We start from the raw sequence: 17434 nt of genomic DNA on the forward strand, positions 1-17434 counted from the left end.
CCCGCTGGACCACAGCTCCTCTGCCCCGCTGGACCACAGCTCCTCTGCCCCACTGGACCACAGCTCCTCTGCCCTGCTGGACCACAGCTCCTCTGGGCTTCTGTGGGAGGCTGGTGAGGGTGATTCTACGCATCCACAGCCAGAGGTCTGATCTTTAGAAATGTTAGAAATCTTTCTTGGTCATCATGTGACACACACACACACAAACGTGAGCCATCCTGGCCTCCTGTCACATTTACATTTAGTCATTTAGCATACTCTCTTATCCAGAGCGACTTACAGTAAGTACAGGGACATTCCCCGGAGGAAAGTAGGGTGAGGTGCCTTGCCCAAGGACACAACATTATTTTGCACGGCCAGGAATCGAACCAGCAACCTTCTGATTACTAGCCCGATTCCCTAACCGCTCAGCCACCTGACTCCCTGTTAGGGACTTCTGGTCTGCATCTTCGCCCCAAAGCGTTACATCATCCTGCTGAGTCACACACACACACACACACACACACACAGGTGGACTGGCAAGGCTGGATGGGGTGGAGGATCAGACTCTGTCACATCCTGTCGATTGACATTTACTATGACCGATGTCTAATGGAGTCAATCAACCATGGTTACATGTAGAAGGTCAATCACACGGTGCATTCTTGATGTGTGATAAAAATAGGACCAGTCTCAGGTATGTGTGGTGTGGAATGGAGTAGGACAGGGTGTTATTGACAGAGCTCTATCTAATGGCTACAACATTAAAATACATTTTAGACAGACAAAACTTCAATATAGTCATATTTATTCAGCCCATACAAAATTAAGACAAATGTATTTTCACATCAATGAATATATTTCATATTTAAGAGATGAGTCAGTAGCACGTGCTATTCCAGGATATTAGACAAACTAATTCTTAAAAGTATGAATTTCCATCACCCGTTTACTCATAACCCTGTTCATTAATAAGGCATCTGCATTCGGGCAAGAGTTCATCAAAAACAACACTTCTAGGAGATCATCACTGCGGCATGTACAGTAGTATGCATACACACAAAACAATTGCATCTTGATAGTAATGAATATTCATGTAAGAGATGTTATCAAGCAAGAGGAAATTCCGTATGTAGTTAATGAGGGTGGTACCATCAAAACGACAGTGACTCCCTAGTCTCTTATGAGGAATACTCATTCATGAATTGGCTAACTAATAACATCTATAAGGTCCATTTGCTTCTTGAGGTCAGGTAAAAAAGGATCACTTTGCATTTCGATTTGAGTTTACACCAGCGTCATGTTAGGAACCTCACACAGGTGTGAAACCCCCGATGACCACTAGATGGAGTGTTTGTTTCAGACAGTGGACTGGACCACAGATGGAAGATGAATTCAAAACGCAAAAAATCTAACCTATTTAAAATAACACCCATACGTTCAGTATTTGCTGCATGATCTACATTGTTGTGAATGTTTCATCTAACAGGATGTATTTGGAGGGTTTTGTTGTAGAACACCCCAACAATTCTGTAATGTTCAAAGGTTCTGGAGAACGAATGTGGCTGGAAAGATGCAAATGGTATTTGGTCATCCAAGGTAACTACAAAGCCGTTGATGGTCTTACTGCGTACATACATCTCTAACTGACATTTACAAGATAGTCAAGATGCAAAATTGGTCAGTTAAAATGTAAAAAATAAAATGTCAGTGCTTTATTAATAATCCAGTAAAGTTACATTTTCACTAGCTATACTCTGGTCATATCTTCTGTTATATATTTTCATCAAAGAACATTGTTCCCTATTTAAAGTTTGACTAGTTAATACAATTTCCAGCAATATAGATCAAACATTGTATTACGAAAAAGCTCCCTTTGTGGATTTGACATTACAATGAAATACAATCAATCAAACAGACATACTTCTATTCAGTATAACCTGTCGAGGCACTCACTGGTTTTCACACAGTACTGTAAAGAACCACCCACCACTCACAAGCAGCAGTCCTTACACACTATAGTCCAGTCCACTACTGCACATTACCATGAGCCAGGTTTATGCTCCTTTAAAAGACGCCTTCGATTCACAGCAGTACGGTTTCCAGTTCAGAGAAAAGCATGCGTCTCCACATTGCTTGTATATAACTCAGCCAGGAAGACAATGGGAGTCAATGTATATTCAGTAGCAGAGAATTCTATAATGATAAAGCTCCACTCCACAACGTGGTCGTGTTTGGATTTACTCTATGGCAGGGTCACGGGGGTGTTTGGTCAGCCTAGGCCAATAAGGTCACAGGGTCAAAGTTCACGACTACTGGGAGTACAGCAGGCAAGGTGCTCCGTCAGACTGTGGGTTCAGTAAGGGTCCATCTTGATCCTTCTATGCAGGCAGCAGGTAAACACCATCCCACAGATCTATGACACACACACAGGGTTGTAAGTGTAGAAAAAAGGTCAATCTCCATCACAGCAAAGAGGAAGCCTGATTGCTGAGAAGTGGGAGGAGTTGGTGGGATGGAGGGATGGAGGGGTAGCAGTGTTTGGTTACTATGGGAGACTCGTTGACATGCGGTCGCCGTAGCAGCAGTGATGGGTTGTGTATGTGTGTGTGTATGACTTAACTGCATGCTTGCTTGTGAGCATGCGCCCGTTTGGCTGCGTGTGTGTGTGACAGTGAGCGTGCAGGGGTACAGAAAGAGGCCAACACTGAATGCTACCACTCCCTCTGTGGCCGTTGTTGGAAAGATAATCTCCTCACAAATACTCGTTTAGCCATTTTCTCTCTGAGGAAGTTCCAACAACCTCAAAAGGCTAATCCAGTAATCCATAAATGAGATCATATGATTAGGCCGCAGGAAAGATTAGGATGAAATACTGGATTATGCTGCAGTGGTACAAGGGAATGAAAAGGGCATAATAGGATTTGTTTGTTACATTTGAGGAGGAAAGGCTTCACACGAATGACACGTTTGAAAGCGACGATAGCCCAGTGTCAGAGTTTGTGTACTCAACCAAGTTTGCCAACAGCCACACCTCTTCAACCTGAAACTGGACTTCACTCCTCAGGCTTCATAACTGAGGTAAACTAGTGTACTCAAGTAGCCTCATGACTTACATTTACATTTAGTCATTTAGCAGACGCTCTTATCCAGAGCGACTTACAGTAAGTACAGGGACATTCCCCCCGAGGCAAGTAGGGTGAAGTGCCTTGCCCAAGGACACGTCATTTTGCATGGCCGGGAATCGAACCAGCAACCTTCGGATTACTAGCCCAATTCCCTAACCGCTCAGCCACCTTACTCCTCTATCAAATCTGTCACCCAGATACAAATACAGGACATGTCCTCCTCATAATACTTTCTGGAAGTTTGTTGAAGTCCAGGAGGCAGCTGAGATGAGGACATTCGAGGACAAACTCAATCCTCAACTGTCAACTGACACCGACACCACACCTTGCTGGGGGACACTCAACTGAACGGTCATTTGTTTCTAGCAAACAAAAACTATTTTCCCCAAAAACTAAACATTCAAGGAGAGTGTTGCTCAATAATTCAGAGAACAATGATTACTGGGGAACAGGTTGTCAAGAGAGGGAGAATCGTGTCCATTAATCAAAGTGCTAACAAAGACTGAATCTTAAACTTTTTGGGTGACTCAGCTCGCTTAAAGAAAGTTTTCTATCATTTAAATTCCAATCAATACTTTGTGGGCTTTGAGAAGTTAAACTGGGTCAAGCAGGAATGAGCCTGGGGAGGGAGGAGGGAAACGGGTTGTTTGGATAAGAGGCCGACATAACATCTCTACTTCATACATTTTCAGACCAGGCTCATTACTTAAGTTATAATCTGTATTTGGTGGCATGATCAATATTATTTATTGTTTTTGCGTGCCTTTTTTAAATTTCCTGGCTAACACGCACAACAAATGTAAGCAAGACTCCAACGCTACCATTGAGCAAGGCAGAAGGCAACAAGAAACAAAAAAACTCTGGCCAATGAGAGAACCCCTATAGGCACTGAGTGACCAATGAGAGAACCCCTTCTGGCACTGAGTGACCAATGAGAGAACCCCTACTGGCACTGAGAGTGACCCTGTGTCTCTCTGTCCTATGTGCTGTGTGATGTCACAACTGTGTGATGTCACAGCTGTGTGATGTCACAACTTCCTCTGCTACGACTGAATCCAGTTTGCTCTACTCATTATTTCTCTGACTTTCTCATCGAAGACAAAGTGAATACTGTTATCAAAGCCTATTCAGCCAGGCAGTCATACAGCATCGAGTATGGACACAAGCAAGTTACTGCAAAGCTCACTGCAGCGATGGGTGGTCCTGTGTGAGAGACAGGCACAGTGGTTACCACAGAAAGAATAGAATAGACTTTGTCATTGTGCATTAGATACTCAAAGAAATGTGCTCACAGAGAACACAGGAACTGGAAAACACACATGCCAACACACGCTGAACACCACAACGCAAAGCACAGTCGCAGGGGGTCTGAGCATGCACAGACAAAGAACTGCAGTTCCCACAATGCACTCCAACCTTGTCCTGTCCCAGTTGAGCAGGGACCAAACAGAGGCTAGCCAATCACACGGCTGAGAAGTCTTCCTCTTCTTTATAGAGCAGATAGACAAAGCAGCCCGTCAACACTGCCCCAGCAAGCTGCAGGGGTGTAGTACCACACACACACACACACACACACACACAAAAGGACAGTTAGTGTGACACACAGGAGGGAGAAAAACTGAAGGACAACGAAGAAACACAGAAAAAATGATTTGAAATTAAATTGATTCAACAGTTAGGACGAGAGGAATACAAGACGGACAGACATTAATAACTGACAGGAAGTGACACACATTAAAGTGAAACAATACGAAGTGAAACCCCAAGGCAGGAAGCCTCTTGAGCATCTAAGCTGATCTAAATAGGCCATCAGTCAAGACAACCTTAACACGCATGGTAACTAAATCGGTTCAGAGTCAAATAAGCTCTCTTAACAGACCTCATTGTGTATACAGTTGTTTTGTGTGTGTTTAATGCATGCAGAGGAACGTTAGGTCACAAACAAATGATTTCCAAGGGAGGGGTTTCCTGCTAATGAAATGTTTTAGTCCGACATCCCCATGTCAACAGTTACCAGGGTGACACAATCAAATGACTGACTTGCAAGTGGAATTTCATTAGTTGGTCGAACCAGCTGGCCCCTGGGAATACTGGTGGACCACAAAGGTCGGAACTAACATTACAATGATTGTTTCAGTGGGTGCTACATTGTACGCAACCCCACAAAATCCCCAGTGGGGAGTTTTCAAAGGAAGTGTGGAAGGCTTTCTTCCCGTCACCAGGTGTGGCTGTAACTCGCATGTCTTTAGGAAGGCCGTGATATTTCTGATCCTCCACAAACCATCCATGTACAGCAACAAGGCTCCTGTCAGAGAGAGCAACATTCACCCAGCTGAGCTCCGTCAGAGAGCTGAGCTCCGTCAGAGAGCTGAGCTCCGTCAGAGAGCTGAGCTCCGTCAGAGAGCTGAGCTCCGTCAGAGAGCTGAGCTCCGTCAGAGAGCTGAGCTCCGTCAGAGAGCTGAGCTCCGTCAGAGAGCTGAGCTCCGTCAGAGAGCTGAGCTCCGTCAGAGAGCTGAGCTCCGTCAGAGAGCTGAGCTCCGTCAGAGAGCTGAGCTCCGTCAGAGAGCTGAGCTCCGTCAGAGAGCTGAGCTCCGTCAGAGAGCTGAGCTCCGTCAGAGAGCTGAGCTCCGTCAGAGAGCTGAGCTCCGTCAGAGAGCTGAGCTCCGTCAGAGAGCTGAGCTCCGTCAGAGAGCTGAGCTCAGGGGGCCGTGTGGATCGATCTTCACGGAGCAGGTCGATGCTAGCTGGAGAGGAGCTGTCGAGAGAAAGAGAAAGAGAAAGAGAGAGAGAGAGAGAGAGAGAGAGAGAGAGAGAGAGAGAGAGAGAGAGAGAGAGAGAGAGACAGAGAGAGACAGAGAGAGAGAGAGAGAGAGAGAGAGAGAGAGAGAGAGAGAGAGAGAGAGAGACAGAGAAAGAGAGACAGAGAAAGAGAGAGAGGGCCGGAGCATTGCTGGATGGGAGGGAGAAAGTAAACATTTCCAGACATCTTCAATGGGGTCCAGGAATTACGGCTTAAGAGCTTTGGACTGAAGGTAAATCTAATAACAGACCTGAGTGGAATCAGATAACAGCCCAGAGACAGGAACGGACAGACAGAAACAGGAGTGCATTGGTGGCGTTCTGCTCTGACCCGTGTCAGGACTGAATGGGTGAAATGGCAAGATGGCCTGTCTCGCTGCGCTTTCAATCGCTGTCTCCCCGTCTCCCGCAGGCTTCATTCAGCCCGCCGTATTAAAGACAGACCAGCTGACATCGTTCACAAACAAGAAACCTTGGTGAGGCCGTGGCTGTCCAGGTGTGTGGATGTGGAGAGGAGGGCCTACCTGCAGACAGGCTACGCCGATCCCCACGGCTCCGATGATCAGCAGGTGATCCGCCAGGAACTGCTCCAGCTTGGTTATACAGCCCCCCTGTAGGCCAAAGGTTAGAGGTCAGGAGTCCACTTCCACAAAACACACACACACACACACAATCCCTATTTTGAAGCCATCAGATATAAACCATATCCAAATGATTGCAGGTCAGCTTAACATGCAGTGTGTTTGTGTGTGTGTGTGTGTGTGTGTGTCTGAAAGGAGAGACGCGACACTGCGGCAAATCAGCTTCAACATAAAGGGCTTTCAGCGCTTGAGGGGAGAAAAGTGTGTGTTCCATTAGGTTCAGGCTCTCAGGGGGCAGTTTCTAATGCCAAGGTATGGAGAGAAGGAGAGAGGGAGGGAGAGAGGGGAACAGAGAGAGACAAAGAGAGAGGGAGAGGGATAGAAAGAGAGAGAAACTCAGTAACCTCGTAGTTTCCTTTGTGTTGAAGTGCATTCCTCCAGTTGATTTCTACTTGGCTTTTGCTACTCATGTGAGAGTCTAGTCCAGGTGAAGAACAGAGCATCTTTTCAGAAACTTCTCTAGTTTAGCGTGGGGCTTTTCCACACAGCAGGAGGTAGTGACACATTAACCTGTAGATGTTCCACTTCACTCAACAACAGGAACAAAAACCTTTCAGACGTTTCAGAGAGGTGAGGCAGAACTTGGAGCGTGGGGGCGTGAGAGGAGATGACGACTTACATTTAGTCATTTAGCAGACGCTCTTATCCAGAGTGACTTACAGTAAGTACAGGGACATTCCCCCCGAGGCAAGTAGGGTGAAGTGCCTTGCCCAAGGACACAACGTCATTTGACACGGCCGGGAATCGAACTGGCAACCTTCAGATTACTAGCCCGCTTCCCTCATCGCTCAGCCACCTGACGCCCCTACGACTTCTGACAAGTAAATATTTGAGCGCCGTCCCCGGATCGTGGGCTGGAAGAGTTTTATCGAGTAGAGGCTCACTTTTGTTTCTAAAGGGGCCGAGGAGACGTTCGTCTGAAAGAGACACAACGTCTTCCACAGCTCTGGGTGTCAGAGATAAAAAGCAGCGACACCTCAAAACCTTTTCTTCATTTCCCCGGAGAGCTTACACTGTTGGAGCCAAGTATCAAGTCAGTCTGACAAACCGAACGGCATGTCTCACTTCTCATCCTACGTACGCAACTATCTTGTTTGAGTTTCACAAAACACAAAGGAAAGGGAGAGGTTTACTCTGCGGTACGTACTCAGATGAAACACGATACATTAAAGATTACATTAAAGACTGCTCGTGGCTGAAATAATATAAAACGTCTCTGGTCTGTGATATATTTCATTAAGACACTTCCTCTGCTGTGCAAACGGCGGATGGCTCTAAAAGCAACGCTACACTGTGTGATACGATGGGTTCGGATGAGTTATGATCCATTAGCAATGACCAGAAAGGTCTTAAACATTAATATCCTGTTCCATGCCTCTCTCTGCAGACACTGCAGCCCAAGGGTAGAGAACATCAATACAGTATCCTTTTATCATTATAAAGGACACTTGTTGATCTCTCCAAGCATCTATCCTTGCACCCATCCATCACACCTCCACCTTGTAGATATCAGATGTTTGTTTCCCATCCATCCATCGTACACACCTCCACCTTGTAGATGTTGGATGGGTGGTCTCTCCTTCCACAGAGAGGAGTGATGGTCTTACAGCAGCTGTCAGGAACCAGCCTGCCTTCCTTCTCCTGTGATGTCACGTACACGCTGTGCAGCCAATCATAAGAGTTGTTGCTGCCACAGCACTTGAACTACAGGACAGACAAAAATCTGAATCACTTGTTGGAACGACAGTCTTTCCTGTAAAAAATATAATGTTGGTGGTTCGCATAGAAGGACAGTGATGTGTGCTACAGTGTAGAGATGGTTATGAGGGTCTATGTGAAGGCATTTAAGTTTAATGATTAAACCATTGTGACTTCTGAGGGATTGTGGGAAATGTAGTCCTTACGTCCTGCTGTAGCCTGTCCACGGCCAGAGTGATGGAGTCCTTCCCAGGCTGGGCGTAGTTCTCCGTCATAGTTTGGTTCAGATTCAGCTTCAGCTCCTCGCTGAGCTGGGAGGGAGAGAGGGGTGACGTGAGAGGGTGTGTGTGTGTGGTGTGTGTGTCCGTATGTGTCTGTAAAGAGCGAGAATAGATTATATGAATGCGGGGGTGATCGTGTCAACGAAGGCCTGTGTGTGTGTAAGTGTTCTTATCTTTAAATGGATCTAATCCGCAACTCCACTCTATATCCATCAAGATGAATGAGGACGGTAGACAGAGGACATTGCTACGCTTTTCTCTCTTTTGACTGGGAGTAGAGTGACAGGCAGATGTATCTGAGATCAAAGGGACTGATCTCAGGATCACTGGGGGGGTGAAGTGGTGATGGGAGGGGTGTGTGTGTGTGATGCACCCCCTCATACACTAAGTGTATGAGGGGGTGCATCAGGAGATGAGTCGCCCAGATACACCAACTAGACACAGGTAGTCACAGGTGTCAACCACAAAGGCTTCTCAGAGGAGAGGAGATTTCACAGGGTGGAGTCAGGTGGCTGAGCGGTTCGGGAATCAGGCTAGTAATCTGAAGGTTGCCAGTTCGATTCCCGGCCGTGCAAAATGACGTTGTGTCCTTGGGTAAGGCACTTCACCCTACTTGCCTCGGGGGGAATGTCCCTGTACTTACTGTAAGTCACTCTGGATAAGAGCGTCTGCTAAATGACTAAAATGACTAAATGTGTGGAGGGGAGGTTTGGAAGTATGTAGGACAGGGAAGTGAAGGAAAGGGTGAGTGACCGTGTGGATCCAGGACAGGACCAGGGTTGAGAGGGTTACCCCTAGGGACCAGGTATGTCTGAGGGGAGGGGGGAGGAAATACATACAACGAATAGGAGAACATACAGGAAGTAGGTTAAGGTCGTTAAGGGGACAGGATGAGCAGATGACTGGAGAAGAGGACGGAATAGAAGACTGTGGGGGGAAACAGAAGACATGTGGAGGGAGGAGGAGAGAGGGAGGGAGGAGAGAGGGAGGGAGGGAGGAGAGAGAGAGGGAGGAGAGAGAGAGGGAGGAGAGAGAGAGGGAGGGAGGAGAGAGAGAGGGAGGAGAGAGAGAGGAGAGAGAGAGGGAGGAGAGAGGGAGGGGAGGAATACAGCTGTGACTCACCCGCTGGTAGTAAACATAGGCCAGGACTCCAGCCACCAACTCAATCAGGAAGATCAGCAGCAGGCAGGAGAAGTACTGCAGAGAGAGAGAGAGAGGCAGGGAGAGAGGCAGAGAGACAGGGAGAGGCAGGGAGAGAGGCAGAGAGACAGAGAGAGAGAGGCAGGGAGAGAGGCAGGGAGAGAGGCAGAGATAGAGGCAGGGAGAGAGGCAGGGGAAGAAAAGGAGGCAGGGAGGGGGGAGGAGACAGAAGAGAACTGGTAAATAACCGTAGTATCAACATACAGAACACAGGAAACAGATCAACAGAACCTTTCTTTCCAACTGTCACCCTTCAGAACATCACGACCACGCATCATTGCCCGTATCGAAAAATGACCATTTAATTGTGACATCCTCTCACATTGTTTCGCATCCATTACTGGGAGACAGAAAAGGAAAAGCGAGACAGCCTAAGAGTCAACCTGACAGACGCAAGACGCGTTTCTCAGAGGAGGATGAGTTCAAACGGAGAGAAGGGAGAGAATGATGTAGAGATGAACAGATGGAGAGAGAAAGGACGGAGAAAGAGAGGGCTTGATTGTCGATGGCCCTTTTAAGGTGTCGACTGTCAAACGCATCAGGAGTTTGACACAGAACTCATCTCCGTTTCCCTGGGAACAGAATGACAGGGAGGCAGGAGGTGAAAGGTCATTCAGACTCGTATGTTCTGTCTTCACAGCAGCAGCTCAACAATAACAGCAATATTCATGAGTTCATAACGGCTTTGATATTGAGATGATTAAAGATTACTCCACATTCAGGGGTCATTGTGTCAAACCAGTCCAGTCTCATACAGCAAACTAACTCACGATTACATCAATGTAATTAGATCTGTTAAGTAACATAGAACATAAATGTAATTCTTTATTAAATGGCATCCTTTATGATAGATGTCTTGGTGTGGTGGAACACAGGTCGATCAGTGAGCATGACACGGCAAACCATTAGTATTCTAGAAGTGACAGACTCAAAATAACCCAGTCATCTCTGAGGAAGGGCCTTAGCTGCCTCATTAGTTAATTAGTGCCCCATCAACATCCACTATCAAAGCAAAAGGAAAAAAGCCACTGAAGCCATTTTTTTCTCTCCTAAGAGTGTTTTGCTTTAAAAAACGTATGAAAAGGGCAGGAGGATATTATGAAAACGGCAGAGATAACAAGCTCTGCCCGCCCACACAGCAGAAACACTGACAGACTAGCGCTTGGCAAGCTCGTCAAATCAAGACCTACAACCTTACACACACACAAACGGAATACAAACATTCTGCGCGCTCACACACTTCAAAACACACACTAAACACACACACGCACACACAAACACAGAGTGGCTAATTAGTGAGAGACAGGACAGAAAGCGTTTGACAGCGGCGCTACACAGGGACATTACAGAGGGACATTACAGGGGACATTACAGAGGGACATTACAGGGGACATTACAGAGGGACATTACAGAGGGACATTACAGGGGACATTACAGGGGACATTACAGAGAGACATTACAGGGGACATTACAGGGGACATTACAGGGGACATTACAGGGGACATTACAGGGGACATTACAGGGGACAGCTGCTTGCTGGCAGCCCCCTCACATGTGGCCAGGCTGCGCTGGTGGAAAACAAATGATGCTGAAGACTGCTGTCACACAACAGCAGGGGGAGCAGTCATTAGACATCAAACGCTACACCAGTTACTGCATCTTCATACATCCCGTTTGCAGGGCTCAAACGCCCACCATCTCAAACTATTCACACCCTTCGGTTCGGTGTCCTTGCTGTACTGGTCTGTTGAAGCCCCAACTCTACATGTAAATACACAGTAGAGTAACCACAAACACACACTATCTCCATACCCTTATCAACACCAACAGTATATCCGATCAACTCCCTGATGCCTCATTTTAACAGAACACATTTTGTCCTGAATTTAGTCCAACCACATCCTCTACCCTCCCTTCCCTCTCAACCTCATCCAACCTTTTTTTCCTCATGCCCCCCTTACCCCATCCCTCCCTCCCCCACCCCTCTCTCCCTCACCTCCATTTATCACCAAGATGGCCGCTCTATAAATAGTCGTACCGTTGCTCCCCTCCTGCCTGCGCTCTCCTCTGTCTCTTTCAAAGAACGAGGACAGTAAGGGCCTCGTCAGCCCATTTGTCAGGTACATTTACATTTAGTCATTTAGCAGATGCTCTTATCCAGAGCGACTTACAGTAAGTACAGGGACATTCTCCCCGAGGCAAGTAGGGTGAAGTGCCTTGCCCAAGGACACAACGTCATTTGGCACAGCCGGGAATCAAACTGGCAACCTTCAGATTACTAGCTCAGCGGTTAGGGAAGCGGGCAGTCAGCCAGAGGCACTGTACACTCCCTCCCCAGAGGCTGAGGAACACACTGCATAAGAGACAGAGAGATCTGGCATAGGAGATGCTGTCAGCTTTGCAAGGGGTCGTCATGCACCCATGAGAACGGCTTCAATGAGGTTATGAGTCAGGGGGTGTGGAGTGAGAGTAATGAAGGGAGGAGAGAGAGGTAAGGGTTTAAATTAGACACGTGGCTTGTGGATGAAGGTGTGCAAGTGTGGTTGAGGTGGAACAAACTAAGTTGTTCTGTTATTTTAAGACTGTATACGCTTCCAGGTTCTCGTCCTTGTTTAAATCTGTTGAAAGCAAAGCCAGGACTGAAGATGTTCCATTTTCTTTTCTCACACAAACACACCTAACCCCAAAAACGTAAGACCCAGGGGACTTCTGAAACCAGGGAGCTAGAGCAGTCCCCCTGCCCAGGAAGGACTCTCTCACCGTGGCCAGGCAGCTCCTCTGCTCCCTGATGACAGCACAGCAGCCCAGGAAGCCTGTGACCATGACCAGTCCCCCGGCCAGGATGAGGATGTAGGCCGACACAGCGAAGGTGCTGGAGGCCAGCAGACTCAGGTAGTCACTCTTCTCTATCAGGGTCCAGATGCCCACGCCCAGCACTGCCACACCACCCACCTGTAGAGGAGGGGAGGAAGGGAGAGATGTGTGGTTTGGAGGGTGGAGGAGATGAGAGGGCAAACAAGACAACACCAAGGACAGGGAGTGAGAAGGTGGAGATTGACAGAAAGAAAGAGAAAGAGAGAGGGTCGGGGAGAGGGAAAAGAGTTAATAAAAAAGGGAAGGTCAAACAAATAAAAGGGAGACATAAAAGAGAATTCAATGCCATGAGAAAGAGAGAGAGGGGGGGAGAGAGAGAGGAGGAGAGAGGGGGGGGAAAGAGAGGGGGGGAGAGAGGGGGGGGAGAGAGGGGGGGAGAGAGAGAAGGGGAGGGAGAGAGGGGGGGAGAGAAAGAGAGGGGGAGAGAGAGAGGGGGAGTGAGAGAGGGGGAGTGAGAGGGGGGGAGAGAGAGGGGGGGAGAGAGAGGGGGGGAGAGAGAGGGGGGGAGAGAGGGGGGGGGGGACTCAGAGAGAGAGAGGGGGGGAGACTCAGAGAGAGAGGGGGGGAGACTCAGAGAGAGAGGGGGGGAGACTCAGAGAGAGAGAGGGGGGGAGACTCAGAGAGAGAGAGGGGGGGAGACTCAGAGAGAGAGAGGGGGGGAGACTCAGAGAGAGAGAGGGGGGGAGACTCAGAGAGAGAGAGGGGGGGAGACTCAGAGAGAGAGAGGGGGGGAGACTCAGAGAGAGAGAGGGGGGGAGACTCAGAGAGAGAGAGGGGGGGAGACTCAGAGAGAGAGAGGGGGGGAGACTCAGAGAGAGAGAGAGGGGGGGAGACTCAGAGAGAGAGAGGGGGGGAGACTCAGAGAGAGAGAGGGGGGGAGACTCAGAGAAACATATGACACAACGAGAGCCGGGGATCAAAGCGTTGTCTAGACCGCGATGATTAATCTCCGCAACCAATCCCGGACACAGCCCTGGAGGTTGTATTGTCCTGGTGTGTTCCTACACTGTTTTTCCCATCACTGTCAGGGGCGGACGTGAAGGAAATGCCTGAGAGAGTTTCTGCCAGTTAACGTCCCATCCCTTTCCTTCCCCGGCAACAACACCACAACAACAGAGTTCCAGCCGGCTGGCCTTGGTCACACTGGCAGGAGACGGGCACCAGCTGAACAGCCCCATTATATTTCATCCTTAAATAAAGCAGGGATTCTGTTTGGGTCGATCTGTGCTTCAATCAAGCCAGGAAAAACTATTGTTAATGATTTAAACATCTTTAATAATTATAAGGGCATTTAATCTGTATGGGGAGGGGGTAAGGGTTTTTCCGGGGTTTCTAAAACAACATCAAAACGCCAGAGGATGAAGGGCGCAGCAAAGGTTCAAAAATCCTTCATAGTGAGATAAACGCAGCGATCTTCTGGCTAACGACTTTCCCCAACTATTTCTGTATTCCTGTCTTCCACCCACTGTTCACTCTTCAAGCTCTCCAGAGCCTCTCTCAGTCCAGCCTCTGAGCCCAGTTGACTGAAGAGTTTTCTGGCCTGAGGGCTCAGTATCCACAGTATTTCAAACTAACTGTAAAATTAAATATTGAACCAACAAGACTGCCTGAGAGGAGGTTTCATACAGAGTACCTCGCTGCCACAAAGGCAGGACCTAAATAATACATTTACTCTGAGCCAAGTCAATTTTTTACAATCTCTCTGCCTCACTAAATCTCCTCCTTCCTTTCCCTCTCTCGCTCTCTCTGTTCTGTTTGGGATGAATCTTATGCTGATAGGAGAGAATCGACCGCAATGACAGACAGTAATTATTAGGATGGATGTTCAACTCACTACACGATCCACTCAAGTCCACTCCTGACTAACACTAACCTCACCCTGTGCCTGCCACAGATATCAAAGGGCACCTGCGCTTCAGGCACGCTGTGTCACACCCCTGTCTGGTACTCACCCAAAACAGGAAGTTGAAGACAAACAGGAGGTACTTGAAGCAGACTGTCATCCAGTCCTCCTGGTCATCTTTGTACAAGGCAGACATCTCCCTGGTCGAAACTCTGGGAAAACAGGAAACAGAACCAAAATGGACAACGGTTGGATGGTTTTAAAACTGTTTACAGAACATAACAAAATAGAATCCTGTTAGCAGCTAACAACGCATTTAGGCGAGTCGCTTGAGGGCTTAGAATAGTTCTTCCAGAATTTAACTGACATTTGTGAATGACTAATCAAAATACAGACATTGTTTCGAAAGCGAGGAACTGTTTCAACAAACCTCAACAAGGGTGTGGATGGTCGTAAAGGTTTGTTTAGAGAGAGGATAATGACAAGGCCCAGACAGACAGAGACAGGCACAAACAGAGGAACTCTCAGTTGAAAACGATGGTCCCTCTTTCACACCCTGATAAGCAGCTGTGTCGCTGTGTCAGCCCAGCAAGGATGATTCACCTCACACTTACTGCACACTTTGTGCAAAGGTGTCAAATGTCAAAGCAATAGCTTACCGCCGGCACCAAAAATTATTATTTTTGTTGCAAGACATTAGGCTACACGACACACACACACGTTTCACCATCTCCTGACTGACAGACACACTGAAGGGCTTAGATTGACACATCCGACTTGACAACAGCGTTCCAGCTGAGCTTCGAGTTGATTTTTAAATAAGGCCAAGTATCTCACTCTCTCAGCTTTCTGTAACTGGACAGTACAACAAATCAGTCTAAGCCCCTGTCTACAGGAGGCAGTCAGTCCTGCGGATTAGCTGCCTAAACATGTAGGATGATTAGGTATTCTTCTTACTATGCGCATCCACGAACAGAAGTCCATTATAGATTGCGGTGGGCTATCTATAAATACTGTTCATAAATCAGTAATCAAGTGCACACTTGTGCCACTGTAAACAAAATCCTAGGTGATGCAGGGCACTTCCTGTGCCGCATGCCCACACCAGATCAATCAGCCAATCACTAGGCAGGCAGAGATGCCAGTGGATGCCTAAAGAAGCTTATGTTTGTTTGTGTTGAAGCTAAGAGCAACAATGACCGTCCCATGAGACCTTCTAAGCAGCTGGTAATTATAGATTAGCAATGTCCATCCTAACCAACAAACTATAAACACTACCCACCATGACACAACACATGCTTGCTGTTAAATAGAGACAGGACTTCAACCATATAAAAGTAAAATAAAATACAAATTGTAAAAGGTATTCGAGATGTCAAAGTGAAGTATAATGTTGGGTCACTGTAGCATGTGTGGGTGGGCTGATCTCGGGGTAGTTTCAGGACGAGAGAATCTGTAACCTCCCTGTTTTCTCTTGGTACCGCAGCCTGAGCCAGCAAGAGAAGAATACCACCATGGCTGTCAAAACAAGCCGCAAATATATTCCCATTTCCAAGTCTCAAGACTTGAAAGTTCCACGTACTGTATCGTTTTCTCTTTCGGTGTTTAGAGTCCATAATTTATGGTTATGTCAAAACATAGCCTAATCCATAGAATTATTTCTTAAATATAACTACTATGAAACAATGTTGGGGAAAACATCAGAATGCAGCTCTGGTCGCTTACATATTGGGAATGAACAACACATTGTAGGCATAATAAACCTGTTCTGCTGAAACCATGTCATGTTTTTGATCTGACTTGTATAAGGACACTTCTGGTCGTGATGCAGTTCGACGATTCCGACCGCATGCGCTGCTGGGTCGGCTAAATTGATTTCTTACAAACAAAAAACGTAGCCTACACCGAAATGGGAGATGGAAATGAGCAGCTTTGGGGATGTCGACAGCGTCAAATCTCTCCCTCCGGTGCAGCAGGCAGGAATATGGTGTACAGGCTCTTTCTCGGGGACTTTCACACGGTCGAACTAAAGGACTTTGACCGTAGAAGAATCGCTATAGAACCCCACTGTGCACTTCAGAATAATTCGACATATTTAATGATTATTCACTTCCAACACATTCTAGATTCACTCGAAGGCCGACCAACAGAAAAATAAACACCTGCGTTGGTGTTATAAACTCATTGGACAAAAGCCTGTAGGCTATAAAGTTAACGAACTCGTGTTGCTAACAGAAATGTATAGTTCAAAAAGTGAACATAACGTTCTTACTTACCAGCTCACCGTTTGCAAATAAACGGATAAATAGTCCAGTTACGGTAGTAGCACCGGCTGATTCAATCAAGCTTGTTGCTCCTTGTCTCTAGTCTGGGATGGAGGGTCACTGAGGGGTGAAAAGGAAATGAAACTGCGCGAGGCTTCCCGCCCCCATTGATTTCACTGCAGCGTTTAGGTTAGTATCAGTGTGTAGCTAACAGGGTGTTCACAACTTATCTCTTAATGCAAGTTACAAGTTAATATTAGTATAAAAACCTGAAATTATGGCTGTATTTAAATAAGACACATTGTAAATTAGTAACATTTTGAAAAATAAATAAACCTCATTAGGCCTATGGCAGGATTTGGGATCTGACTGGAAACAGATTTTGAATTCTGGGAAATGAAAAATATTATGTAGGCCTATTCTGTTGACAACGTATATTCTCACCAAGTGGTCAATGACAATGCAGGCGGTTGTATCATTAAATTGCTCTTTATTATGCAAAGTAATTTGTTGACTGAGTGGCAAACGTTTGACTCCCCACAGTCAAAGGCTAATTTGACAGTTAACCAGAAATGGGGAACAGTATTGATTTGACCTGCCTGTTTTGACAATAGTTTTTAAACAGTCAATTATTGACAGACTGCTGAGCAAGTGAAATGTAGGTGGGCTACACAATGCATGTATAATACGCAGAGAACGCAATCGGGAGAGTGGGAGGCTATACAGA

General features: G+C 46.9%; 1 protein-coding gene across 2 annotated transcripts; it reads right to left on the reverse strand.

Moving 5' to 3' along the window:
• Window positions 1-766: 766 nt before the first annotated feature.
• Window positions 767-16864, reverse strand: tspan11 (tetraspanin 11). 2 transcript variants are annotated; one of them, XM_062483396.1, is made up of 9 exons: window positions 16720-16864; window positions 14553-14655; window positions 12487-12678; window positions 9649-9723; window positions 8452-8556; window positions 8093-8251; window positions 6431-6517; window positions 4524-4643; window positions 767-2395 (listed from the first exon to the last, which is right to left on the reverse strand). In XM_062483396.1, the coding sequence occupies exons 2-8, from the start codon at window positions 14637-14639 to the stop codon at window positions 4569-4571; spliced, it is 780 nt and encodes a 259-aa protein (XP_062339380.1). In that variant the 5' UTR covers window positions 14640-14655; window positions 16720-16864; the 3' UTR covers window positions 767-2395; window positions 4524-4568. The 2 variants fall into 2 exon arrangements, with proteins under 2 accessions (XP_062339380.1, XP_062339381.1); XM_062483397.1 differs by lacking the exon at window positions 4524-4643 and having other exon boundaries at window positions 16720-16863.
• Window positions 16865-17434: the final 570 nt, after the last annotated feature.

Source organism: Osmerus eperlanus, chromosome 17 (genome assembly GCF_963692335.1).
Source record: "Osmerus eperlanus chromosome 17, fOsmEpe2.1, whole genome shotgun sequence".
Taxonomy (NCBI): domain Eukaryota; kingdom Metazoa; phylum Chordata; class Actinopteri; order Osmeriformes; family Osmeridae; genus Osmerus; species Osmerus eperlanus.

Coding starts and splice junctions, on each gene's coding strand:
- tspan11 (XM_062483396.1), bottom strand. CDS start 14,639: ATGTCTGCCTTGTACAAAGATGACCAGGAGGACTGGATGACAGTCTGC. Junction 8,252..8,451: donor TGGACAGGCTACAGCAGGAC/GTAAGGACTACA, acceptor TCTGTCCTGTAG/TTCAAGTGCTGTGGCAGCAA. Junction 4,644..6,430: donor TCGGCGTAGCCTGTCTGCAG/GTAGGCCCTCCT, acceptor ACACCCCTGCAG/CTTGCTGGGGCAGTGTTGAC.